This window comes from Amia ocellicauda, chromosome 7 (genome assembly GCF_036373705.1).
Source record: "Amia ocellicauda isolate fAmiCal2 chromosome 7, fAmiCal2.hap1, whole genome shotgun sequence".
Lineage (NCBI taxonomy): Eukaryota > Metazoa > Chordata > Actinopteri > Amiiformes > Amiidae > Amia > Amia ocellicauda.
Window position 1 is genome coordinate 18,956,545 of NC_089856.1, and position 27,909 is coordinate 18,984,453.

General features: G+C 41.4%; 1 protein-coding gene across 1 annotated transcript; it reads left to right on the forward strand.

The window, feature by feature from the left end:
• The first annotated feature begins 699 nt into the window (after positions 1-699).
• Positions 700-27,316, forward strand: rfc4 (replication factor C (activator 1) 4). Its single transcript, XM_066708821.1, has 11 exons — positions 700-837; positions 1,631-1,755; positions 15,309-15,387; positions 19,507-19,586; positions 20,118-20,237; positions 20,388-20,531; positions 20,785-20,905; positions 20,986-21,111; positions 25,790-25,870; positions 26,056-26,172; positions 27,059-27,316. Exons 2-11 carry the CDS (start codon positions 1,640-1,642, stop codon positions 27,152-27,154), a joined length of 1,080 nt encoding a protein of 359 aa, XP_066564918.1. The 5' UTR covers positions 700-837; positions 1,631-1,639; the 3' UTR covers positions 27,155-27,316.
• The last annotated feature ends 593 nt before the right edge of the window (positions 27,317-27,909 follow it).

The window sequence follows — 27,909 nt, forward strand, 5'->3', positions numbered from 1 at the left end:
CCCCTAAATGCATTGAAGCAACTGCCATGTGATTGGTTGGTTAGATAATTGCATTAATGAGAAATTGAACAGGTGTTCCTTATAATCCTTTAGGTGAGTGTATATACATATATACAAATATATAAATATACACTCTCCTGTTTTCAGTATGTATGACCACATTAATCCTTCAAACACAAACATAAATAAATGTAAACTGGATATGGATCATAGCAGTTCTGGCTAAATAAATAAATCAATAGACTAGAGGAATTTGTGGTATCAGACACAAGACCCTTTCACAAAATTTATGTCAACCGATCTGGGGACAGTGACAGTATTTTCAGTTTCCCAGAGAGCATTGTTAGTCACCAGTGGAAGAGTTGCAAATGCACTGTGCACATCCCTTAATCGTCCCATGTTAACAAAGTATCCACTAACATTTCCCCATACAAATGTTTCCCCCAAATTCCCCCTGGTCACAAAATAATCCACCATATTTGGGGGAATATCCCCCAATTTGGTAACACTGGAGAAGGGGTGGATACGAGGTAGAATTAATTGCTTAATATTATAGTCAATATTTACATTTCAAAATGTAATCTCGTTGACTTATTTAATTATTAATTAAAATCACCGTTACCATGTAGTCGCAAGGTTGACCATCAACACGTGACACCCTGTGTCGCTTCATCATGATCCGGAAAGAGTCCCGCTGTAGAAGGAAGTGTTTTGTAACAGTGCTGTATTGAAACTGGCGGGAGTTTAGCCTGTCCATAGTGAGTTGTTACCTCGGTCAGTCTTTAAATGCTTTAACTTGTTTATTTGTTGGCAGGGAAATTCTGCTTCGACAATCAGGTAAGTCTGCAGAGGTACATTAAACTAGCTTGTTTAAGACAGCTTGCGTGCATGAAGAAAATGTCTAGTTTTGTTTTAATCGTTTGATCAAGAGTTAACAAAACTTGTATTTTCCCTTTCTTCTGAAGACAATGCGTTGTGTACTGAAGATGCGTGTAGTGTTGTAATCTCACATCGGCTCATGTAGATCTAAACCCAGACTATCCTAACTCACTTTGAAATTTGTCTTTTAAGTAATTTTACACACCATTGTCTGAGTTGACTGTAGACTTTTTTTCTTGGTCTGTTTGTGATGCTTTTCATGTCATGCGAATGATATCACATTACTTGTGGATAGTATTTTTTCTCTGTGGCAGTGAATGTTACTGTTAATTTTACCCACATTGACAGAGTAAAACAAATAATAAATTAAACTAATTGTCCCATATACTCCCACCTGATGCTTCAATATCCCCAACACCATTTCTGTGTTCAGTTTTTTTTTTTTTTTTTTTTGGTAACATACACACTTACTGCCAGCACTGTCTGCTTAATACATATCATATACGAATAGTAATTCCTTTTCATATCCAGTTTTGCATGTTTAGTATTCAGTTGTAATATCAACCCTGCACACCAGTTGCTGCTACTTAGATGGCAGAACTTATTCAATTGCTGTGTTTATGTAAAACACTGGTCTATAGTATGTAATGTTTTAATAGTTCCATGTGACTTATAATGCAACTGAAAGGCAGTCGATTGTAGATCAACATAGCAGTAATAAATGCAGTAATTGATTTTGCTGTTTTTCTAGGGTGAAATCATGCAGGCATTCCTGAAAGGGTCATCCAGCCTGGGAGTTAAACCACAGAAAGACAAACCTGCTGCTGGGACCAGTGGAGAGAAGAAACAGCGGCTCATGCCATGGGTTGAGAAATAGTAAGGGCTTTCAAAAACACCATTAGTCATGCCAGGTCAGGCCTTTTGGGGGCCATAGGTGAGATATGATTGTGGGGCCCCCCACCTCGTTGCAAAACATTTTAGTGGTGCCCATCTTTATAGTGGAGAAAGTTTTACCTAAACATTCTAACAGACACACAAACATTTAAAATCACAGAACTTTTATTGCACTTTATCTTGCACTGTACATGTTGAAAAAATAGATTTAGTAATAAATACAACTGTAAATTGTGCACATTGAAATGACAAACTATGTTTGACAAGAGGAAAGCATGAGCTTTGTTTTGATACTAAACATCACGGCTTTCAGCATGACACACAACTATTATGAGTGACTGAAGTTTACTGAACTTTTCAAAACTCTGAAAACTCAAAATCAATTACATGGACCCTTTTGACTACTTTTCTCTGTATTGGGACTAAGGTATTTGTGACTTCCGACTGGTATTGTGGTGGAGCTTCACGTATTTTATTTGATGTTTTTCAAACATTTAATGCATACATTATCACATTGCAGCACCATTTAGAACCAGTTAGCATTCTGTCATTGCTCCTTAACATTTGGTTGGCTAGTTATCTGCACTGTGTCACTGTGTTTAGGTTACTATAGTCTATAAGGATATTTTTGACAAACCAGTACCAGCCATGGTTTAGATGGACCCACACTCCCCTTTGTCCTACAGCCTATTCAAAAGTATGGAACAGCTTGTTATGATCTCAGTAACACAAATTTCACTTCAGATCTCAATTTGAGTATATGCGCCAGGAGAAACTGACACCTGAGATTCTACAGGTATATTGGGATGGGCACAAAAGGGGCGGGCTTAGATAAAGTAGGGTTTATGAGGTCAGCAATGGTTTAGCTGGACTTTCTCTCACTCTCACTCACAGGTATGACAAGACCCTTCACTATGGGTACTGGTTATTGGCCCTGCACTAAGTATATTGGCATTAATCAATTGTAGGCTAACATGATGCTCTCACACACACATGTTGCAACACTGCAACGTTGTAGCAACATTGTGTGTTAGCAGGGTTGTATTTGCCATTATCATAGCCCATTGGGGTACTAATACTCTACCCTGTCAGGATGATTTTTCTTTAATGACAAAGGGAGAGAAGAAATTCCCACCAGTCCTCTCCAGGAATACCTTTAATTGAACTAGGTCTTCAGAGTTTGTGCAAGAGCCCTATATTTTTTCATTACAGTCCCCCGGAAACAGCTGATGTCACTCCACCAGCCGCACAAATTACTTGAATATACATACAATATACATACAATTGCTATACTCATGAAAATGAAATGAGGGAAACTACAAGCCAGCGTAAGTTTATTTTATAGCCTTACAAAGCAGTCTAAACTTTCTAAAGATGAGCAAAAAGCATCGTCCACACCGACCGACAAGTGTGAAAGTGTAGATCCAGCCCGCTGTCACACAGTACGGGAATCGGCACCCTGTTATCTGTTACCGGACAGAAGCCAAGCGATTCCTCTGTGAGTAGATCACATGATTACATAAGTTACAGACCGCGTCAGTAAGTCTCACACTAACTTTTACATTGTATCTTCAGTGATTTATTCCGTGATCTTTAGTGTTGGGTATGTGGTGTGTAATTTTCAACGTCTGAGATCGATGTAAAAAGCAAACGTCATAATTATAAAAAGCAGATGATATTACTGTATTATTTCTTATCTTCTTAATTCTCTTATGTTGACTTTAAGTTTAAGACTTTGGCATTGACTTTATTTACCTAATATCACTGACATGCACGTGCAAGCCCCTGCCCTCACAGCCAAGAGCCCCCCCCCGTATAGTTGCCGATACATCAGCCCCTCCCTCATGAGACCGCCAGGAACCTCCCCCCACCCCACTGCCTAATATGAGAACATTTCATAAAATGTTGTATTTCACAATTAATCAATGAAATAACACGATTGTTACCCCCCAAAACACTTTAAATATATGTTATGCTATGTTCTATTTCCTAATGGCTGTAATGTGCAGTGTGCATCTACTTTTGAGTTGCCTTGATGTTGCAGGTTAGAGTTCTGTATTCAATAACTGAAATTCTGTATTAAACCTTATTGCCTTGTGAAATACTGTACTATTAATGCAAACATAGGTCAGTATTTAATTTCAATATTGTAGTCTTATGACAGTATTAAGAACTGCTTGCTTTTGCAATTTGTCCATATACAAAACACACATGTAGGTGCATAAAACAGAAAATGTTGCTTCAAATGCTGCTGTTTGAAGTCCCTGTCTTTTTGCAATGTAAGGCTCCTTAACATCTTCTCACTTTATGTATTCATTTTGGGAGTGCTTTAACATCTGCATTGGTTTAATCATAGCTATACCATGTACTAATCATAGACCTGTTGTTTGGTACATATTTACAGGGTTCCCGCGGCTCCTTAAAAAGTCTTAAAAGGTCTCCTAAAAGGAAATTAAGGTCATAAATTTACCGTATATTTGCTGTAGGTATTACATTTTCAGATGGTGCATTTAAGGCTGATGGGAAAATTGTCACGCACAGTGGCACGGTAGGCGCGGATCCGCCCAAAATTCGGGCATCAATATACAATTATACAATTCAGCTCATATCTCAGCTATTATAGATGCTACTGCTATATATGTGGTATCTATGGATTCAGAGCAGCTTCAGCTATGCAAGTATTATATACTTATAATACAGTATATATTATTATATTATATATATGTGGAAAATGTGCAATAAAGTTAAAAAAAAAAAAAAAAAAGAAACTATTAGATTTTTTTTTTCCAACAATGGAAAACAGAAGCTGATCAAGATTGTAAGGTCAGCAGAATATATAACAAGACCCCCTGGCATGCCAGGTGCCCCTCTGCCACTTCCTGAAGAGGCCCAGATTTGCTCAGTGGCATGTCTGAGGGACCTGAATAACTCGGGGAAAATAGAATCTCAATGTTCTCCTGGGTCAGTTTGCAAAAAAGGTGCATTATTTCAGTGTTATGTATATAGTTTATTGACATACAATGCATATTTCAATACCTAAGGCTTTGAAGAGCATGTTCTAAGTGTCAAAACTGTTCACTATTACTGTGTGGGGTGTGGAATCAATAATAATAACAAGAAAAAGAATTGTTTCTTTTTTTTATTTCACATTGTTCACTCAAATACTGTCTTATAAGTACATTATGCATGAAAAATGCATTTAGCAGTGGTTCTGAAGAAACACTGGTTTATAAGCAAATGCATAGAATCAGCTACAATGTAAAAGTGGTAAAAACGGGGAATAATGGCTCAGTCCTCTGAGGGTTAACTTAGTATTAGACAGTGAGAGACTCCGCCATTAAAATAAGTTTTACGCTTGCGTTACGTTAGCTAGCTATAGATGTTGACGTCTGGTTGTGTATCATCTTTTCGTTGTTTAGAAATTTTTTGGGTCTTAAATTATATTTATTGAGGTTTTAAAAAGGTCTTAAAAAGCATTGAATTTGACTTTAAAAATGGTGCAAGAACCCTGATTTACTTAAGGTCGAAATATTAATTATCCAGAGAAAGATTAACAACAACTTTCTGAACCCATAATGTAGGGTATTTCCATGTACATCTATATGATCACATATAAATTAAAGAATGTGGAATAAAGATGTGGATTTTTATTTTACTATTATGTAGTGGTGGTGTATCTTACTATTATTAATAATAGAAGTTGTAATTATTCTCAATTACAATATCCACATATTGGCTTAAAAAAAAAATGTTGTGGTCAACATTGTGGTCAAAAATTTCGGACCTGGACCCATCTGTTCTCAGTCTCGACTTGGACTCGGATATGGGGATCTCGACTACAACACTGCCTAGAATCGATGAATGCCAAAAATCTTATTGCAGGGCCAATGACCGGCTAAACCACTGCAGTCTCCACAGTGAAGGGTCTTGACATACGTGTGTGTGTGTGTGTGTGTGAGAGAGCATAATGTTAGCCTAGAATTAATAATTGCCAACAATATTAGTGCAGGGCCAATGACCAGCTAAACCACTGCAGTCCCCATAGTGAAGTGTCTTGTCATACCTGTGTGTGTGTGTGTGAACGCATCATGTTAGCTCTCAACTGATTAGGGCTGCAACAACTAATCGATGAAATTGATTACGTTGATTATTAAAAATCTTTGGCAACTAATGTCATCGTCGATAAGTTGGGTCTACCAGGGCACAGCTACAAAAAAACAAACAAACAAAAAAAACATTAAATATGGCGCCGGCTGCAACTACACCAGTGGAAAGCCGTGAAAGTCTTCTTAAGTATGGGAGCACTTTACACTGAACACTGCAAAGACAGTTTGCTGCAAAATGTGCAAAGCCGAACTCACATTTTGCAGGAATGCGACAATGATGCATGAGCACCTGAAGAGAAAACACACTGGAGCAATGATGACAGGGGAGGAAGATGCTCAGCCCAGTACAGGCAGTGGCACTGGATCCGACACGTCATTTATAGTCTGATATCCAAAAAGTTGTCCGTCAACGACATGGCACTTTATTATTATTATTATTAGACTTTGGATCAGTTAAAACCACACTAAGTACACAGCCTTTCTGTTTCTTGAACTGGTATGTGTCAAACAAAGCTACGCCTGTTTTTTTTTATCTCCTCAACTACATTATTATTATTATTAATATTCATATTATACATGTTATTTATAATGCAATCTTATTATACCCACGTGCTACACTCAAGCAGAGTCAAACCAGACACCATGAAAAGACAAAGTAAGCAAGAAAACAAGCAGGCTAGCCAATAAAGGGGAGCAAGCAAAAAAAAAAGGCTAAGAGGATTTTAAAACTAACAGAGATCCTTAAAAATGTATTTAAAAGGGTAATTTTTAAGACATTTCTTTAAACTAGCATGTGTAGGGGCGCTTCTCGCAGCTTCTGGAATTGCATTGCACAGCCGTGGCACAGTGCTGCAGAAGGCTTGGACTATGTGATCGAATTAGTGTTGTAAATATTGAATTCAAAATATAAATATATATCGTAAACCAAACAAAATTGAAACGTTTGAGTTTCGTTTTGAGTTTACAATGGGGCTACTGTAGAAATGAGTAGCTTTTACATTTTTACAAAATGTTAAAAAAAAAAAATTCTCACACAAACTACACCTCACTATAAAGACACAAAAGCAGAGTGCATGTTTCAATGTTAAACTATTTAAAAGTGTAAATCTTTGTAAATATGTCACATTGTTTTTGATCTGTGCTTAAGCGCTTTGTAGAATTCTAGCTACATCAGACAGTAGGTACCTTTCCTGCCCAGCTCCTCCATGATAACTTGCCACATATAAATTTTGTATCAATTTTTATTTGTATAACACCCTTCGCAGGGTAGCCACAGAGCGTTTTACGGACTGGTAAACATACAACAAATGTACAACAAACTAAAATAATACATAAGTAATACAATAAATTAAATAGACCTTTAAACAGTTTACATGATCTAAATTAAAGTAAATGAACATTTAAATATTAAACCATTTAGGCACGGAGGAGAGAAAATCTAAAAACTCCTATGGATGGCATGTAGGATAAAATAAATCTCTGGGGGTCCACGGCTTAGGGCCTAGGCCTAAGGGTTGCCTCCCCTCCAGGCAGTATAGTTGTTACAGCAGCAAGGAGATCAGAAAGTTCTTGATCGGTGCTGCTGGCTGTTGTCTTCCCTTTGGAGGGGGCCTCTCGCCGGCCTTCGGGGGTGGGGTGGGGGGGTTGTGCTTCGTCAGACTTCCATGGTGGGAGACGAGGTGCCTCGTTGGACCCTCAGAGGGGGATGTTGCTGGAAGACAAAAAGACGGTTGTGCTCAGATACTGGTCATGCAATGCAGGACATTTCCAAAAACAATTGTGCATTGTTTGTCCATGGCACACCGGCGACACTATAGGCTAGAAAAACAGAGACTAAACAGATGAGTCTTCAGCTGCGATTTCAAGGCTAAGACGGAGGGGGCATCTCTTACATTGGCTGGAAGATCGTTCCGCAGTTTAAAGTTAAAGAAATTAAAGTTATCATTTCTCAATTTTGTCAGTGTATGATGAACAGTTAGATTTTTTGATTAGTTAGGATTTACTGACAAATATAATTGTGTGTCATCTGCGTAACTGTGAAAGTTAATATTATGTTGTCGAATGATATCACCAAAAGGGAGCATGTACAATGAAAAAAGTATAGGTCCGAGGACTCCGAACTTAACCCTAGTTACATTTGAGTGGTTCTCGTTAATCTGTACATATTGGAGTCTGTTTCACAGATATGATTTAAACCAAGACAGAACTTTGCAAGACAGGCCAACAAGGTTTTCTAAGCACTGTATCAAGATTTTGTGATTGATTGTGTCAAAAGCCGCACTTACGTTTAATAAAATAATAACTCTGGCGTGCCCTAAGTCAGAGGACTGAAACATGTTGTTTAATAATTTTAACAGGGCCGTTTCTGTACTGTGTAAATTGAAATTTTTCATAAAGATGATTATCAGTTAGAAAAGCTTGCAATTAGTTTCTCTAGAACCTTAGAAAGGAAGGGGAGGTTCGAAATAGGTTGGTAATGGTTAAGTGTTTTAATTACAGCTATTTTAAACGATTCGGATACAGATCCTGAGGATAAAGAGGTGTTGATAATATTGTGTATTAGGTGAATAATTAATGGTAGAGATTGTTTTAGTTTAGTGGGTATAGGGTCTAGTGCGTAGATTGTAGTCTCGTATGGATACTTGTGGGACGCTAGTGGATTTATGAAAGAGAAAATTATTTTATTAATACTAATAATTACTATTAAATAATATTTATTATAAATATGTGCAATGTACTTTCACTTTGCTTAGTCAATGATAACTATACTGTTATTCAGTGTAGCTACGAATTTCGCGTTTACAACTGAACTACCAATTATAACCTAATGATTTAATTAGAAAGTGATCTAGACATGGAATGAGAGGAGAGCTGGGGAACTCTACTATGGCTGTTATTCTTTATTTTCTAGTTCAAAGCACATGTTTTTCATTTTGAGATGCTGAGTTTTCATAGCATATTATTTAATGAACTGTATTGTCGTTTTATTATGCAATAATAACGATAGGTTATTATCATAACCCCGGTTCCCCGAAAAAGAAAGACAGCCATTACTGAATCGGAAGAGCCTTCTGACCTGCCAATCATTGACAACATGTAACAAAGCTGCCCAATAGGGGCCCTGCTGTCAGGAGGAAGACCCGCCCCTGGTGTCTGCGAAAAGTCTCCTCCTGACTGCAGCTCCCTGCCATTTCTTCATCAGGAAGGTCGTCTGGTCGAGTGACCCTTGAAGGGTAATGGCTGTCTTTCTATTTCAGGGAACCGGGGTTATGATGATAACCTATCGTTCCCTTTCAAATCAAGACAGCCATTTCTGAATGGGAAGACTATATCAGAGCTGTCTTGAGTCCTGACACCTGACTAAGCCTAAACCCACAATGACAAGGATAGCAGAGCCTCACGGTGCCTGAGGGCTAGCAGTTTGAAGTACCTGGGAGCCCAAGCCTGGGTGCAGCCGGTCCGCTACATTGGTGCGGTAGAACCTTGTGAAGGTCTGTGGACCGGACCAGGTCGCAGTATTGTACAGTTCTTCGTGTGGCACTGTGAAAAAGAGCCCATGTCGTGGCTTGTCCCCTAGTTGAGTGCGCTGAAATGTGTTCAGGTATGGGAACATTAGCAGTCTCATAGGTGAGCCGGATCGCGTCCGTCACCCAGTGCGCCAGTTGCTGTTTTGAAACTGCCCTCCCTCTGGTGGTGGATCTGTAGCAGACAAACAGCTGGTTTGATTTGCTTGCGGCTCTGCGCAGTCCTCCACATATAGCACCTCAAAGCCTGGACAGGGCAGAGTGTGTGTAGTCTGTGGTCCTCATCCAATTCGTGTGGAGGGGGATGGAAAGACTCCAGGACAACAGGCTGGTTTATGTGGAATGCTGACACGACCTTGGGCAGGAAGGCTGGGTTCGTCCTGAGAGTGACTCTGTTGTTGCTTCCCGAGAAGATCAGACGGGCTTTATCCACAGACGAGGCGTGAATTTCACTAATTCTCCTTGCCAATGTTATTGCTACAAGAAAAGCTACCTTGAGCTTTCTGGACAGGTAGGCAAGCATTTTTTGAGTGTCCAGATTAATTTCCAAGAAGCCCACCGTCTGCGGGATTGAGGGAGCTTTTCTCTGTGTGAATTGTGAGACCCAGTGCAGTGACGTGATGTATGACCTCCGCTGTGTGTTCCTCTGCCTGAAGCCTGGAGTCTGTGCACACCAGCCAGTCATCCAGGTAGTTCAGGATCCTTATCCCCTTTGTCCTGAGGGGGGCCAAGGCTGCGTCCATACACTTGGAGAATGTGCGGGGAAGCAGGGAAAGGCCGAACGGCAGCACATTGAACTCGTATGCCTGGTCCTGGAAGGTGAAGTGTAGATATTTCCTGTGTGCCGGGAGGATGGAGACGTGGAAGTAAGTGTAAGAGAATTTGATATGCTTGGTTTTTCAGTCAATCTAAATAAATAGTTGAACTGAAAACTGATAGGTCAATTGGTTTCTCTTTTAAGATTCTTTTTAGAGGGAAGATGCGGTCAAGTCACAGATGTGCAATAATTATTAATTATATTTGACAAAAATAGGAAATCTATAATACCCATTTTCTTCTTTCTCCTCACAGTACAGCTTATAGGCCAGTCTGGTCAGGCAGGAAGTGGTGTGTCTCTCGGTCTCCCTCCAGCTCTCTCTTGTGTCTCGTTGCAGAATGAAGAAGTTAAGAGACTAAACTTCTCTTTTATTTTCCTTTTTATAAGGAATATTTATAATCGCATTTTGCCACCACCATGACTTGGTTGCCTTATGCTAATGTAATTTAGAAGTGGGGGTCCTTTCAAATTTGGCTAGGAGCCAATAAGAGGACAGGTCCCTTTTGGTCTTCTGGACATACAGATAAGGTTACCAGGGGCTACCAGAGGCTACCAGGGAACTTAGATAAAAGGAAGGAAGTCTGTTTCCTCTACTGAACCAGATAGAACAGAATTTCCCATAGAAAAATACATTCTAACAAATAATATCTTACATAAGCGTCCCTGAGGTCTGTCGATGTGAACCAGTTGCCCGGTTGGATGGACTAGAGGATATGCTTCACCGTCAACATGCGGAAGGGTCTTTTCTTCAGAAACATGTTGAGGCCCCTCAGATCGAGAATGGGCCGGAAGCCTCCGTCCTTCTTTGGCACCAGGAAGTACCCCGAGTAGAAGCCTGCTCGAGAGTCTTCGTCAGCCACTAGTCTTATCGCTTGTTTCTCCCGCATCACAGCGATCTCCCGAGAGAGCTTGGGCCCTTTAGGGACATCCGACAGTAATGGGCAGCACCCCTCTGAAGGGTGGTGGGGGGGTTGTTGGGGGGGTTGGGGTGGGCAGATTGGAATTTTAGAGTCTATCCGTGGGTCATCGTTGTTCGCACTCCATCTCCAATATATCCACCATAGACTGGCGCTCCCTCAAACGTCCCGTCAGGTAACCCATATACAGGATTAAAATGGCCTGTGTGCATTATTAGCCCGGATTGCTGAAGTCTCTGCCTTTTTCAGCATAGCGTCTGTTGTTCTGCACTGCTTATTAGGGCAGAGCGGTTCTTTGCCCAATATAGCATTCACCTGAACCAGCCTGGACACCGAGTCTCCTATCGATGGAAAAGATCCCAGTCCTTTTGCCTCCGCCCCCACCGTTGCGTACATGGCATCTGCCTGCTTAGAAGTCATAGGAGCAGATGCCTGCTGGCTCCACATGGATGTCCATGTAATCCTCAAGGAAAGGGAGGGTCTCCTCAGGCTTAGCGGACCTCTCTCTCACCAATCGTTTTTTGGGGAATTTCTTCCTGGGGGCACCAGGGAATGTTACCGTCAAAGCTGTACGTCGCATCAGGGCTTTAAACTCCATACTCGGCGCCTGGAAATGCTCTGGCACCTGTAAAGGATGGAGGATCCGATGTATCCAAGCATGAGGCCACGTGGGACAGCGCTTCTTCCGGTGGGGGCGGTGGAAGCTGAGGGGGTCGGTGAACATTGTCTCCCGTCTGAAGTCGCGCCGCCATGGAGTGCAGCATTTGTTGCTAGGAGTCCAGCCTATGCGACACCTCCCCCACTGTTCTGATTAGAGACGTGATGTCGTCTGCTTCCTTCTTCCTGCGACGTGGCGGAGCGCCTCACTCTCAGAGACCTTCATCTGGGGGATCGCGTTCTCCTCCCGGGGGAGTGCCTGTGAGGAAGCAGAGAGGGGGAGATGGACTACTCCCTTGCTGCTGAAGGTTGGGGGGGAAGACGAGCACCGCCTCCTTGGAGAGACGCTCGACGGGGGTCTGTGCGGAGCCGAGCCCACAGAAGAGCGGTGGGCGGAGCTTCCGCTGTGACAGCTGCCCAATGGGGAGTTCCTGGCCCTCTTACAGCGCGTGGCCTCCGTAAATGCCGCACAGTGAACATAGCCCCCTTCTCCTGTCAGTGCACTCTGGGCATGCTCCTCACCCAGACAGCGCACGCATAGGTCATGTCCATCGTCCGAGGGCAGCTTGCCCTGACATCTGGAACAACGATGGAAAGCCCCCTTCGGCTTCATCCCTGTCAGCAGATCTGTGTTTGTCTCTCTCTTTCAGTATCTCTAGGTATAGTGACAGTGTTTGTGGCAGATGGATCTCGCCAAACTCCTCAGCACTGATACTGTCCCCCTCGATGTTTAAGTCGAGGTTGTCAATGTCGAGGTCTGAGAGGTCAACAAGGGTGTCTAGAGGTCGAGAGCAGGTCGTGTTGTTGAGAGGTCGAGGGAACACGAAGGTCGACGAGGTCGGTCGAGGTCAACACGAGATGCAGAACGGTCGAGGGTAGGTCGATGTCGATGAGAGTCGATGAGAGTCGAGGGATTGACAGTTCGTCAAGGTTGGTGTGATCGAGGTCGACAAGATGTTCGTCGAGCGTTGCTCTGGAAGTATTGAGTGTTTTAAAGTCCGCCGACAGAGGTCGAGAGAATCCAGGACAGAGCAGGGTGGTCACCAACCAGCCACGGGAAGGCTGCTCCAGAGGAGTCGTCTCTGTCTCTGTCCACTCCTACAACACTCGAATCTGTAAAAGAGAATAATAGTACAAGAAGGTAAAATCCATACAGTAGATCTCCGTGTAGGGACCGAGGCTGGCTCCGATCGAGACTCCTACAGCACACTTGCCTCCGATGAGAAGCAATAATATAATGAAAAATACTGTAGTCCAAGCTCCGAAGAGACAAGACTGTAAGGAAAAGGTAAGAATTAACCACACTCCTAAGAGTAGGTGAGCACACTTCTCAAGCCTTAAGCAATCGCGAGCGAAAGCATAAGCACATTCACAGGCAGGTGAAAGAAGAAATGGCAGGGAGCACTCCTAATCTCAGCTCGTTACCTGTATAAAAGACACCTGTCCACAGAAGCAATCAATCAATTGGATTCCAAACTCTCCACCATGGCCAAGACCAAAGAGCTGTCCAAGGATGTCAGGGACAAGATTGTAGACCTACACAAGGCTGGAATGGGCTACAAGACCATCTCCAAGCAGCTTGGTGAGAAGGTGACAACAGTTGGTGTGATTATTCGCAAATGGAAGAAGTCTCCCTTGGTCTGAGGCTCCATGCAAGATCTCACCTCGTGGAGTTACAATGATCATGAGAACGGTGCAGAATCAGCCCAGAACTACACGGGAGGATCTTGTTAATGATCTCAAGGCAGCTGGGACCATAGTCACCAAGAAAACAATTGGTAACACACTACGCCGTGAAGGACTGAAATCCTGCAGCGCCCGCAAGGTCCCCCTGCTCAAGAAAGCACATGTACAGGCCCGTCTGAAGTTTGCCAATGAACATCTGAATGATTCAGAGGAGAACTGGGTGAAAGTGTTGTGGTCAGATGAGACCAAAATCGAGCTCTTTGGCATCAACTCAACTCGCCGTGTTTGGAGGAGGAGGAATGACCCCAAGAACACCATCCCCACCGTCAAACATGGAGGTGGAAACATTATGCTTTGGGGGTGTTTTTCTGCTAAGGGGACAGGACAACTGCACCGCATCAAAGGGACGATGGACGGGGCCATGTACCGTCAAATCTTGGGTGAGAACCAAGGGCATTGAAAATGGGTAGTGGATGGGTATTCCAGCATGACAATGCACACAGCCAACGCAACAAAGGAGTGGCTCAAGAAGAAGCACATTAAGGTCCTGGAGTGGCCTAGCCAGTCTCCAGACCTTAATCCCATAGAAAATCTGTGGAGGGAGCTGAAGGTTCGAGTTGCCAAACGTCAGCCTCGAAACCTTAATGACTTGGAGAGGATCTGCAAAGAGGAGTGGGACAAAATCCCTCCTGTGCAAACCTGGTGGCCAACTACAAGAAACGTCTGACCTCTGTGATTGCCAACAAGGGTTTTGCCACCAAGTACTAAGTCGAAGGGTCAAATACTTATTTCCCTCATTAACATGCAAATCAATTTATAACTTTTTTGAAATGCGTTTTTCTGGGTTTTTTGTTGTTATTGTGTCTCTCACTGTTTAAATACACCTACCATTAAAATTATAGACTTATCATTTGTTTGTCAGTGGGCAAACATACAAAATCAGCAGGGGACCAAATACTTTTTTCCCTCACTGTAGTTGAGGAGATAAAAAAAACAGGCGTTGCTTTGTTTGACACATACCAGTTCAAGAAACAGAAAGGCTGTGTACTAGAGCATCTTCTTCCCGTGTCATCATGGTTCCAGTGTGTTTTCTCTTCAGGTGCTCATGCCTCATTGTCACGCTCCTGCACCATGTGAGTTCAGCTTTGCACATTTTGCAGCAAACTGTCTTCTTTGCAGTGTTCAGTGTAAAGTGCTCCCATACTTTAGAAGACTTTCACGGCTTTCCACTGCTGTAGTTGCAGCCGGCGCCATATTTAATGTTTTTTTTGTTTTGTTCTGTTGTTTTAGTAGCTGCGCGCCGGTAGACCAGACTAATCGACGATGAAATTCGTTGCCAAAGATTTTTAATAATTAACGTAATCGATTTCAACGATTAGTTGTTGCAGCCCTAATTAGTTGAGAGCTAACATGATGCTTTCTAACACACACACGAGAGCAACCCACAGACAAACAGTCATGCTGCTGAAATTTAACTGTTCCTTGGGGTTGTCTTTCCCCTTCAAAGAATGAGACACACATTTTTTCACAAAGCTGTATCACCGTGTTTGCAGCAGACTTCAATACACAGAAAAAAGTTACTTCTTCTAGTTTCTATATAATGGACACTTCTTCATCTGCAGTGGGATTTGGTGTTGGAGTACTTACACCACATTCCTCAACATGCTTTCATTACGTCAACTCAGTAGGCTATCCTGTCTTTCTACAGACGCAGCTGCAAATGCATTGAAGGCAGCCATTTTGTTATTAAGAATATACCCTGAAGAGACTAATTTGTACTGATTTGCTGCTACATATCTATTTTTTATTATTTTTATTTTCTCCCCAGTAGACCAAAATGTGTTGATGAAGTGGCCTTTCAGGAGGACGTGGTTGCAGTACTAAAGCGGTCACTAGAGGGTGCTGATGTAAGTCTTTCTGGTAAATCCTTGAATGTGAGCTATTTAAAGAGTACTAAGCTGTCAGCAACTACTCTATGCATCAAGACAACAGCGTTCTCACACAAATCACAATGCTTGGTATAGCCCAGCAAATTCATAAATTTTACATACTTCAATTTAATCATATGAAAACTATATATCACAAGAAACATAAGACATTGAAGTATTTAATTCTTTCAATAATTAGTTTTGTTTTTGTAGTGAATACAGAAATGTGCATTAGCAAAAAACCCAAGTTGTATAGACACCATTTTATTCTCAAAACAACATTTACAAATTAACCCAGATTATAAACACTTACAAAATTATATATGAAACCCCAGAATATTCTTTTTAAAACACAAAAAGATGCTTACAAATAATTGTTCAAGAGATCAGTTTTGCAAGGAGTGCACCTGTCTAGATGTTCGTCAGAACTACATGGCAAAACAAGAAAAACAAAGCTGACAAAATTGGTCGGTTGTGTAGTGTTGAATAAATATGAAAGCATCTTCAAATGTACTTATTGTTGTTGTCGTTATTACTACCAGTAATATTAAATAATAACAATAATACTAAATGTACATTTGTTTACTTTGCATTGATTGTAAATGCGTGTGTTAGTCTTTTCTTCTTTGCTGAGAAATCAACTGGTCGGGATTGTGGTGTTGAATACATCTCGGACTACTACTTCTGTATATCAAAATCTTAGCAGCTTTCTTTTGTGTCAATTCTGTAATTTGGGAAAAAGGGATTCTGACATTGAGGTTGACCAGCTGAAATAAACTAGAAACATCTAATCTGTACCTTCACCCCCTAGCATTTACATTCTCCTGATAAACTTCTGCCTCCCCCTCTTCCAAATCGCTGTCATAATTGCCTACAATACTGAACAATGTGCCCAAATAAAAGTTTACAATACAAAAGAAATTGCTTAATTAATTTTTATCGGTCTTCGAAGTAGTACGATTTTCAAAACATTCCTCATTTGACTTTTAGTTTTTGTTAGCACTTTCAGTGTGCTACATTTTTAGTTTTTTTTCTTTTAACCAATAAAAAAAAAGTTTGTTTTGAAAGCTTTTTGATTGGTTAATACTCACAACAAACCCCTCTGCTATTGGTTAAGTTTATTGCTATGTGGAATTGTCCAATAAAAACCTTTTTAAAGCTGAAGTGTTGGCGGAGGCTTGGGCTGAAATTAGTCTCTGTAGTCCTCTGAGGGTTAAAATATATACAACTTCACAGAAGCAATATGCTTTTTCATATTAAAACACTTTTGCCCTCAGCATGCAGGAGCTTATGCTATAAAACTGCATACACCCTGTGTTCTCTCTGCACTCTTGTCTATGAGCTGAAAACTGGACCAGCCCTTTATAACTACAGCTGGGAAAATAGCAGCATGAAAATAAATATTGAGTGCTGTTTCTCCTGCAAATGAATCATGCCTTTCTGATATGGTATAATCAATGTACAGGCACATCGTTGAAGAAAAGACTGTCTTGGAACTTGTTTCTTGAAGACACAGCAAAAGTAATAAGGAATAAGAAATCAGGACAGGAGCTGTTGCTGGTAATCCAGACATCAGAATAGTATGTTACCTGTCTTGGTTTTGTTTCTTTCGGTCTGCCATGTTGGAACTGAGGAGAGTGAGTTCTATCAAAACAATGAATTGGGGGCCCGGTTCTGGTTAGTCCTTTTGGGGACCAGCATCTGCTCACAGCTGTGAATCAGACCAGATATGATGACATACAGCACCAGTGGAGATTCTGACTTGCTGTGGTCCAGAAAGAGAGAGTGAGGACAGGCGGGTTTAAGGAAATTATGATCTCGGAACACTGCCCTAAGTCTGCTGAACAGTCCTGCACTGCTTCACCTGTTGGATTTCCCATGCTTGTGCCTTAAATAGTCCTCCCTGTCCTGATTATGTTTCCATGTCTATTAATATCCAAGTGCCTGTCCCCTGGTCTTCAATCTGAGCCCATCTTTGTAGGTTACAGGTCCAAGTGTAACTGAGCTCCTCGCACGAGCAGCACATAACTGAAGCATAACTGCTTCTGCTTAGAGCTGCATATTTGTCAGGTTTTATTTTTTCTATCAAAATGTGCTACAAAGTCTTGGCAGCAAGTTTAATGCAAAGTGTGCTGCAAATCCTTGCTTTTATTCCAAGTCAGTCATTAATCATTTTGTATGTATTATGTGTGTGAATACAGTGCTCTGCAAAAGTTTTCATATCTTCTCTGTTTTCACATTTTGTTGCAGTAAAGCTTGCATTAATGACACTTTGAAGTAGAAATTAATAGATTTTATATACACAACCTACTCCACACATTCAAAGAAAAAACAAAAAAGTAAACATAGAATTCATATGAAATAAAAATGTAAGAGTTGTGATTGCATAAGTATCCAAACTAAATGCACAAAATGACCTTCACAAGCCATACAATTAGATGAATGGCCTCTATCTGTGTCCAATAATATGTATCTTATTCTGAAAACATGAGAGCCACTGTCTCTAGGTTCCTTGGTCATGCACTGAATTTCAAGCAAAGACTCAATCATGAAGACCAAGGAGCTTTCAAAGCAAGTCAGGGATAATGTAATTGAAAAGCACAGGTCAGGAGAAGGTTACAAAAAAGATGATTCACTGAATATCCCTGTGACCACAGTGTACTCAATCATCAAGAAATGGAAGGTGCAGCCAGCCAGGAAATGAGGGAAGTAGTGAGAGATGCCACTGTGAGGCTTTGGCCCATCAAGAACACTTCACAAAACTGTCATGTATGGCAAAGTGAAAAGAATGAAGAATTCTTTATTACTTTCAAAGCCCACATGGGGTCTGCAACAAAGCACCTATGCACCAATATGGCAAAAGGTGGTGTGGTCAGATGAGACCAAATTGGAACTTTTTGAACCTAATGCCAAGTTTAGTGCAGACACCGCACAGCACACCTCCCATTTAACACCATCCCTACAATCAAGCATGACAGTGGCAGCATCATGCTATGAAGATGCTTCTCCTTGGCAGGGACTGGAAAGCTGGTTAGGATTGAAGGAAAAAATGGATAGAGCAAAGTACAGGCAAATACTAGAGGTAAAACTGTTTTAGTCTGCAAAAGATTTAAAACTGTTGTGAAAATTAACCATTCAGCAGGACAGTGATCCAAAGCTACACTGGAGTGGCTAAAGATTAAGAAAGTGAATGTACTTGAGTCCTGACTTTTGGTCCTATTGAGGATCTGTTGAAAGAAAAATAAAAAATAAAGAAAACTGCATATAAGCGATCCCCAAGCAACTTGCAAAAGCTAAGCAAATCTGCCAAATTTGGTAGAAACTTACCCAAAAAGACTTTGAAATTATAGACCATTGTTATAGACTTGGGCCTTGTTTTTTGAAAGAATGCCTCAAAGCTAACCATATTGTGATCACAATTTGCCATTGGTTCTCTAACTAGTGTCCCTCTGACTCTATCTTGGTCATTTGAAAATATCAAGTCAATGCATGAACTCTCCCTGGTTGGTTCCCTGACAAATTGAGTTTGCAGTCATTTACCATCTCAACCATCTCTATTTCTGCCTCTGTAGTCCCAACCGGGCTTTCCCAGTCTATGTTTGGGGAAATTGAAATCCCCCATTATAACAGCCACATCCTTGCTACATGCAGTCCTGATTACATTGTATAATGCAACATCTTGCTGAATATCTGAGTTGGGTGGTCTGTAATACACTCCTACCACTAATTCTCCACATCTCTTGGCCAAAATTTTCACCCACAAAGATTCTGTTCCGTTACTGGGATTTAATTTTAGTTCTTCTGCCACAATGTCATTTTTCACACATAATGCTACCCTACCTCCTCTTCGATTTTGCATGTTTTGAATTCTTATGCAATTTTTTTTTTACGTTTACTGTAAATTAGCTGATTGACTGAAACTCATGTCCCAAGAATTCTTTCCATCAGCTTCATTTTCAAATTAATTCACACAGAGTAACAGTGTTTGTGAGCACTGCAGGGCCTCTCTAGTCAAATATAGAACCCTGTAGGACATCAGATGTAGGAAGGTGCCCGTGTAGTGACTATGTTGTGCTCCTCTCCCCATCTCCGTCACAGCTCCCTAACCTCCTGTTCTATGGCCCTCCTGGGACTGGAAAGACCTCCACCATCCTGGCTGCAGCCCGGGGGCTGTACGGGTAAGAGGACTGCAGCCCAGTGCTGTTGCACTGCCTAACCTGCTCTCACATTATCCAGCCAGCCTCAGACTGCTGACTGCACTACATTCTCTGTTTGTCCAAAATCCTAATCCCTCAAGTCACTACAGAAGCACAGCCTGACTGTTACACTGCTTTCTAAAGATTTAGGGCGGGGGGGGGGGGCGGGGGTGTGTGTGCTCTCTTTCTGTCTGTGTTCTTGTCTACAACAAATAACTTAAACTGCACTTACTGGGAATGATAAACAGAGTAGAACAGGTCATATTTAAAACCTATATAACATTTTTTTTTTTTGTCTCAGAATAATTCACAGCTATCATATCTATGCTACCATCAGACCAGACAGAAAATAAGTAAACTACTAAAAACCTTCACTTGGATAGAATAATTAAGGAATACATTTAAATAAAAAAATCACACACCGATGTGTGTGTGGGTCTATCTAATTACACTACATGATCGATCGCTTTAATAATTAACATTCACATTATTTTCCAATAATAACTGGTGCAGTCCAGAGCTGTTTCGCCAGAGGGTGCTGGAGCTAAATGCCTCAGATGAGCGAGGGATCCAGGTGGTGCGAGAGAAAGTGAAGAACTTCGCCCAGCTGTCGGTGATGGGAACACGGGCCGAGTGAGTAGGAGGAAGGTGTGATTAAGCTAGAGGGGGTTGGTGACCTGTGTAAACATCAGTCATTTGCTCAGTCGGAGTGGCTTTTGTCTGAGGCATGACTTGCAGAGTGAGTAAAGTCTGGAGTGACTGTTGTTTTGCCCCCATGCATAGTGGGAAGCCATGCCCCCCATTTAAGATCATCATCCTGGATGAGGCAGACTCCATGACCAGTGCGGCGCAGGCAGCTCTCCGGCGCACCATGGAGAAGGAGTCCAAGACCACACGCTTCTGCCTCATCTGCAACTACGTCAGCAGGTCAGTGACCACTCTCCATCTCTCCACAGAGGGCTGCCAGTGTTCTGTTTGTAGCCTATGACTCTAGTAGCCTAACTGTAGCTCCAGGCCAGGTCATACAACCACAGACACACTCTTAATGCACAATCTATTGTTGAGCATATATTATAATGTTATTATTTGAATGATCATCTTTTATGGAAGCTCACAAAACAAATAAGCAGAAGGACAATCACAATGCAAACAATCTGTTGTCCTCCCCTTGCTTGATTAGGATCATCGAGCCCCTCACGTCTCGCTGCTCCAAATTCCGCTTCAGGCCTCTGAATGATCAAATACAGGAACAACGGCTGCTGGAAATCTGTGAGAAAGAGAACCTGAAATACAACACAGAGGTATGGGGGCTACAGTGGCATCATGGTACTGCTTTTTGCTTGCCTACAAAAGCACACGTGTGTAACACTTTGTCCCACAGGGTATCGGGGTGCTGGTCAAGGTGTCTGAGGGGGACCTAAGGAAAGCCATTACCTTCCTGCAGAGTGCTGCGCGCCTGACAGGAGGGCAGGAGATCACAGAGACCGTCATCACGGAGATTGCTGGGGTAGGAGAATTTGGGGGTGGGGCAGGGGTTGTTACTGGAACCCTGGGGGAGGACTCTACCTCATTAACTGACACCATTATCAAACAACGGCAGATAATCATAAGAAAGTGTAGTGTAGGAGCCAAAATAACTAACAATTTACATTGTTCTCATTGTTTGTCTGTTGAAAATGTCTCTTGTGAATTTGTCCCCTCTAGAGGCTGGAGAATAAACTAAGTTAAGACAGGTGAAGTGACCTGGGGAGGCGTGGCTGAGAATGGTGGCAGACCATCTTTTGACTACATGCTTACCTGAAGAAGCCCAGACATGTTGCCACAACCCCTAGAGGCACCCCAAGAGATAGAATTGCCCAACAGGTTCCAACTGTTGGACACTAAATTGCACAGTGACAGCTCAGAGGGTGATGGGAGAGCATCATGGTGCCCACTTCCCCCCCAGAACAGGGAGGTAGTTATAGTAGCAGATTCAATTCTTAGAGGTGTAGATCACACAGTGTGTTCTAGTGATAATGAGACCTGCATGGTATCTTGCCTGCCAGGTGCTCAGGTTGCAGATCTCCCTAAACTATTAGACGGCTTCTGGCCAAAGCCCGGGGGAATCCACTGGTCATGGTCCACATTGGAACCAATGACAGGAAAAGATAGGGCAGAGGTTCTGCATGACAATTTTAAAGAGTTTTAAAGAGGAACAAAACTAAAAAGCAGAACCAAAACACAGTAGTTTTCTCTAAAATACTTCCGGTACCACATGCATGGCCAGGGAGACGGGCTGAGATTAGAAAGTTTAACACGTGGTTGAAATCTTGGTGTAGGGAAGAGGGGTTTAGGTTTATGGAGCATTGGTCTTTCTTCTGGGATAGATGGGACCTGTACAAACCTACATCTAAACAGAAGGGGGGCTAATGCATTGGGAGAGCGTATGTTCCGAGTAATTGAGAATCTTTTTAAACTAGGGACCAGGGTGGCAGGGAGCTCTGACAATGTGAGATGTTCCACTAAGGAAAGAAAACAAAGGGAAACTAGTAGGAAAGTCCTGAAATGTTTGTACCTCAATGCCAGGAGTATAAGGAACAAGATGTTAGACCTGGAGGCCACAGTGCTGGCATGTGACTATGATGTTGTAGGAGTGACAGAAACATGGCTTACAGAAAATTATGGGGATGAATACAAGTTGAAATGATACACACAGTTTAGAAGGGACAGGCAAAATCGAAGAGGTGGTGGGGTAGCAATATATGTGAAAAATGACATTGAGGCAGAAGAACTGAAATTAGATCCCAGTAACGGAACAGAATCTTTGTGGGTCAAACTTTTGAACAAGAGATCTGGAGGATTAGTGGTAGGAGTGTGTTACAGACCACCCAACTCAGATATTCAGCAAGATGTTGCATTGTACAGTGTAATCAGGACTGCATGTAGCAAGGTTTTGGTCATTATAATGGGGGATTTCAATTTCCTAAACATAGACTAGGAAAGCCCATTCCGGAATACAGAAGCAGAAATGGTTGAGATGGTAAATGACTGCTTTCTAATTCAATTTATCAGGGAAACAACCAGTGCATGCATTGACTTGATATTTTCAAATGACCAAGACCGAGTCAGAGGGACACTGATTAGAGAACCAATGGCAAACTGTGATCACAATATGGTTAGCTTTGAGACATTCTTTTAAAAAAAAAAAAAAGTCTAAAACAATGGTCTACAATTTTAGAAAAGCAAACCTTGAAGGTATGAGGCAGCACTTAGAAGAGTTAGACTGGAGCACACTGGATACAGACTCGGTTGAAAATGGATGGTTATATTTTAAGAATATACTACTTGAGGCTCAGGAGAAATTTGTACCAAAACTTAGCAAATTGGGGACCAACAAACATTGGCCAAAATGGTTTTAATAGAAGTATGCAAAAAAATATCAAGAGAGAAAATGTATAGTGCATACAAAAGGGATGGAGACTAAAACAAAATACAAAGAATATGCTGAGCTGCAAAGAGACCTTAAGAAAGGGATCAGGAAAGCAAAGAGGGAAATAGAAAGAAACGTATCTCTTGGAGCTAAAGCTAATGCAAAGAGCTTTTTTCAATACTACAACAGCAATAGGTTAATAAAGGAGGAAGTGAAACCGATAAAGGGCAAAAATAGAAGTATCTTAGAAAACGAGCAAGATGTGGCAAATATTCTAAATGAGTATTTCAGAGGTTTTTGTGTAGAATTTAAAACAAGGTAAGTAATGTTAGGACTTTACAATGCACTAGTTAGACCTAATCTGGAATACTGTATACAGTTCTGGGCACCACACTTCAAGAAAGATATCTCTGCTCTAGAGGCAGATCAGAGGAGAGCAACCAGACTTATTCCAGGTCTGAAGGGAATGTCCTACTCGGTTAGACTGAGGGAACTGAACCTTTTCACCCCAGAACAGAGGAGACTATGTGGGGACTTGATCCAAGTCTTCAAAATCATGAAAGGCATAGACCACATCAAACGAGGAGCTTTTCCAGATCAGCAGGGACATAAATGGAAATTGGGCTTCAAGGCATTCAAAATGGAAAACAGGAGACACTTCTTCACACAGAGAGTCGTCACAATCTGGAACAAACTCCCCAGTGATCCTTGGATCACTTAGTTATTAATGGACATCAAACGAGCACGATGGGTTGAATGGCCTCCTCTCGTTTGTAAACTTTATGTTCTTAACTGGGTAGGCTGCACAGACCCCCGTAACTTAGTTTGTGCAATAGGAACTCTCAGAAAACTTTGTGTAGTAACTTTCATTAAGGAGGTTCTAGGCTGTTATCTAGACTTTCATAGGAAAATTATACAACATGTACTTAAATTAGCTGCACCCAGAATGTTTTTTTTTTTTTAATGTATATTTTGAAGTGTTATATTTGTGATGCTAAGGATCTGCCCGAAGCTGCACAGTTCAGCTCCACCTGGGTCTGGGGAAGAATTACCAGGGATGAATGAAGAATGACCACTATTCCCCCTTTGACTGTCTTTCCCTTTGATAAAACAAGTGCCTGACTTCCTGGTGAGGATACCCAGTGTTTGTGAGAGAGAAGAGAATTTGAAAAAGGATTGATTATGGAACTTGGCTTTTGGACAACAGATTTGGATCATGGACTTGCTTGTTTACTGTGTTTGTGTTTTATAATTAGTTGTGTGTTTAGAGAGGGATTTAGTTATGCTAGTAGATGAGCTACGGTTTTGTTTCTGGGTTTTTGTAGGTCTATTTTGTGTGAGCAGTGAGCACTATAAATAATGCACCACTTTAACATGTGTGTTTTCCTGAACCCCACCTTACAGAGCCCCAGCAGTGTGGGCACTAACCCCCCACACTGCCACACACACACACACACACACACACACATATATATATACACTCACCTAAAGGATTATTAGGAACACCTGTTCAATTTCTCATTAATGCAATTATCTAACCAACCAATCACATGGCAGTTGCTTCAATGCATTTAGGGGTGTGGTCCTGGTCAAGACAATCTCCTGAACTCCAAACTGAATGTCTGAATGGGAAAGAAAGGTGATTTAAGCAATTTTGAGCGTGGCATGGTTGTTGGTGCCAGACGGGCCGGTCTGAGTATTTCACAATCTGCTCAGTTACTGGGATTTTCACGCACAACCATTTCTAGGGTTTACAAAGAATGGTGTGAAAAGGGAAAAACATCCAGTATGCGGCAGTCCTGTGGGCGAAAATGCCTTGTTGATGCTAGAGGTCAGAGGAGAATGGGCCGACTGATTCAAGCTGATAGAAGAGCAACTTTGACTGAAATAACCACTCGTTACAACCAAGGTATGCAGCAAAGCATTTGTGAAGCCACAACACGTACAACCTTGAGGCGGATGGGCTACAACAGCAGAAGACCCCACCGGGTACCACTCATCTCCACTACAAATAGGAAAAAGAGGCTACAATTTGCACAAGCTCACCAAAATTGGACAGCTGAAGACTGGAAAAATGTTGCCTGGTCTGATGAGTCTCGATTTCTGTTGAGACATTCAGATGGTAGAGTCAGGATTTGGCGTAAACAGAATGAGAACATGGATCCATCATGCCTTGTTACCACTGTGCAGGCTGGTGGTGGTGGTGTAATGGTGTGGGGGATGTTTTCTTGGCACACTTTAGGCCCCTTAGTGCCAATTGGGCATCGTTTAAATGCCACGGCCTACCTGAGCATTGTTTCTGACCATGTCCATCCCTTTATGACCACCATGTACCCATCCTCTGATGGCTACTTCCAGCAGGATAATGCACCATGTCACAAAGGTCGAATAATTTCAAATTGGTTTCTTGAACATGACAATGAGTTCACTGTACTAAACTGGCCCCCACAGTCACCAGATCTCAACCCAATAGAGCATCTTTGGGATGTGGTGGAACGGGAGCTTCGTGCCCTGGATGTGCATCCCACAAATCTCCATCAACTGCAAGATGCTATCCTATCAATATGGGCCAACATTTCTAAAGAATGCTTTCAGCACCTTGTTGAATCAATGCCACGTAGAATTAAGGCAGTTCTGAAGGCGAAAGGGGGTCAAACACAGTATTAGTATGGTGTTCCTAATAATCCTTTAGGTGAGTGTATATGTGTGTATGTATATAATTTTTTTTTTTTTTTTTTTTTTTAAGGAATTTAATTTTAATACTATCCCATTTTAGGTGGTTCCCTCCAAGATGATCGACAATCTGCTCCAAACATGTTACAAAAGCACCTTTGAAAAACTGGAAGTGTCCGTCAAGGTAGGAGTTTCAGCTTCATATTGACAACTGGATGTACCTCTTCATTACACACTTATGTGAGAATCAGAAGTGTGAAAGACTGCTCATGCTTCAATGAGTAAAATATGGGACTGCAGTTCCTAGTTGGAAACAGATAGAAGAGAGAGCATATCAAACCTTTTTCTCATGTGGTGGATGCCTTGTAGAACCTGATCAACGAGGGCTATGCAGCTATACAGGTCCTCAGCCAGCTGCATGACGCCGTGATCCTGAGAGACAGTCTGAGTGACCAGCAGACATCAGTGATCGTGGAGAAGATGGCGGTAAGCACTGCACAGAACACCTAGGCTGGAACAGAACCAATACTTTCACCACCCACTAATCACAAAAATTTAAGTCTGCATTGCCTAAATAATTTCTGTCAGAGGCTTCTCATTTGAGTACTAGGCTGCAATTTGTATTTTGCAGGTGGGTGGGGTCATAAGAAACGTAAGAGTTTACAAACGAGAGGAAGCCATTTGACCCATCATGCTCATTTGGTGTCCATTAGTATCTAATTAGTGTTCCAAGGATTCTATCCTGTCAGTGTTTGATTTAATCTGGCTCCTAAATAACATCACACAGATTGACCAGATGTACTTGGAGGGTGTAACTGCCAAGCAGTCTTGTTGCCCTGGGCTTAATTAAGACACAGCTCCTGCTACATGTCCTTGTTAAATCATTTAACCACCAAGTACTAATGTCTGTTGTCACCTAATTAAAACAGCATTCCATTGCTTTCCTGCACAAAACAGAGTAGAAGTTGAACTGAGGGGCCAGCTAATTATCAGTGCAAATCACAGCCTGTAGTCTTTGCTTTGCCGATGTGTATTTTCAGGGATGGTTTCATTTGCATAACTTAACACTGCAGCTTTTAAATAATTTCTCCTGCAAAACAAATGGCTCGCTATATTGCAGGCTGCTTATAATACTTTTTTTTTTGTGGAGCAAGCTAGCTTGTCAAGTCCTAGCTTTATGATTGTACCATATTTCAGAAGGGATGTACTTCAGTATTTAAACCCTTATTATGCATTTTTACATGTGTGTATATATACAAATGTATGTGTATATATATAATCTGTATATTTTTGTGTACATGTAAATGCCATAAATGGTGCAAATACAGGTTGTTCTTGGTTATGTGTGATGCTGTTTTCTATTGCTCTGCAGGAAGTGGACAAGTGTCTGTCTGACGGTGCTGATGAATACTTACAGGTGCTGGGGCTGTGCTCTGTGATCATGCAGCAGGCATCCCAGAGAAACTAACTGCAGTGTTAAACTATTCTGTGCTTGCTCTACTACAGCATTCTTTAAAACGCACAAAACATGGACCTTTATTTGTAAGTTGTAATACTCCTGATGGGATACATATTTAAAAAATAAAACAATTGTAAATTTAAATAAATAAAAAAAAAAACTTGATTTGCATTTTGATTATACATTGTATTGTCTGGATCCCCAATCAATTTTAAAGGCATCTTCAAATCATTTATCTTAGATAAGGGTGTCTGCCAATAAATAATCTTGTTTCAATAAGCCCTAGTTGTTTGATGTAATTGAGTGCTGGAATAAATAAAACTGTAGCTCTCCATAACTAGGGCTAAATACTGCTCCTTCAAGTAGTTCTCAGGGTATTAAATGATCTACCAGCATTATTCTACCTGATGCAGCAGCAATCTATCCAACTAAAAACTTACTTCATATACTTGTAGGTCTCTTGAACTGAGTACTGTGTATGTCTCTCATCATCTTGCACCAGTGGTATTCTGCCACACTGCATCAGTGTCCAAGAGAGTAAAATATTTTTCACAATTTTTTAAACCATCTTAGTAGATAAGTGTGATTTTTTTTTTTGGGGGGCAGAATCTTTAAAATGGTGTTACAAGCATGATATTTGGTATGAACATTCATTCCTTCAAGGTCACTGTAAGAAAATGGTGATAGCCCCTTGAAATTTCAACATGGCCACTAGAGTATGAAAAATACAAACAACTTTTAACCAGACATCACCACAGATTTCC

Bases quoted from the DNA above. Each gene is read 5' to 3' on its own strand.
- rfc4 (XM_066708821.1), top strand. From the start codon at position 1,640: ATGCAGGCATTCCTGAAAGGGTCATCCAGCCTGGGAGTTAAACCACAG. The intron at 20,532-20,784 runs GTCAGTGACCAC...TTGCTTGATTAG, and splicing joins ATCTGCAACTACGTCAGCAG to GATCATCGAGCCCCTCACGT. The intron at 25,871-26,055 runs GTAGGAGTTTCA...GATGCCTTGTAG, and splicing joins AACTGGAAGTGTCCGTCAAG to AACCTGATCAACGAGGGCTA.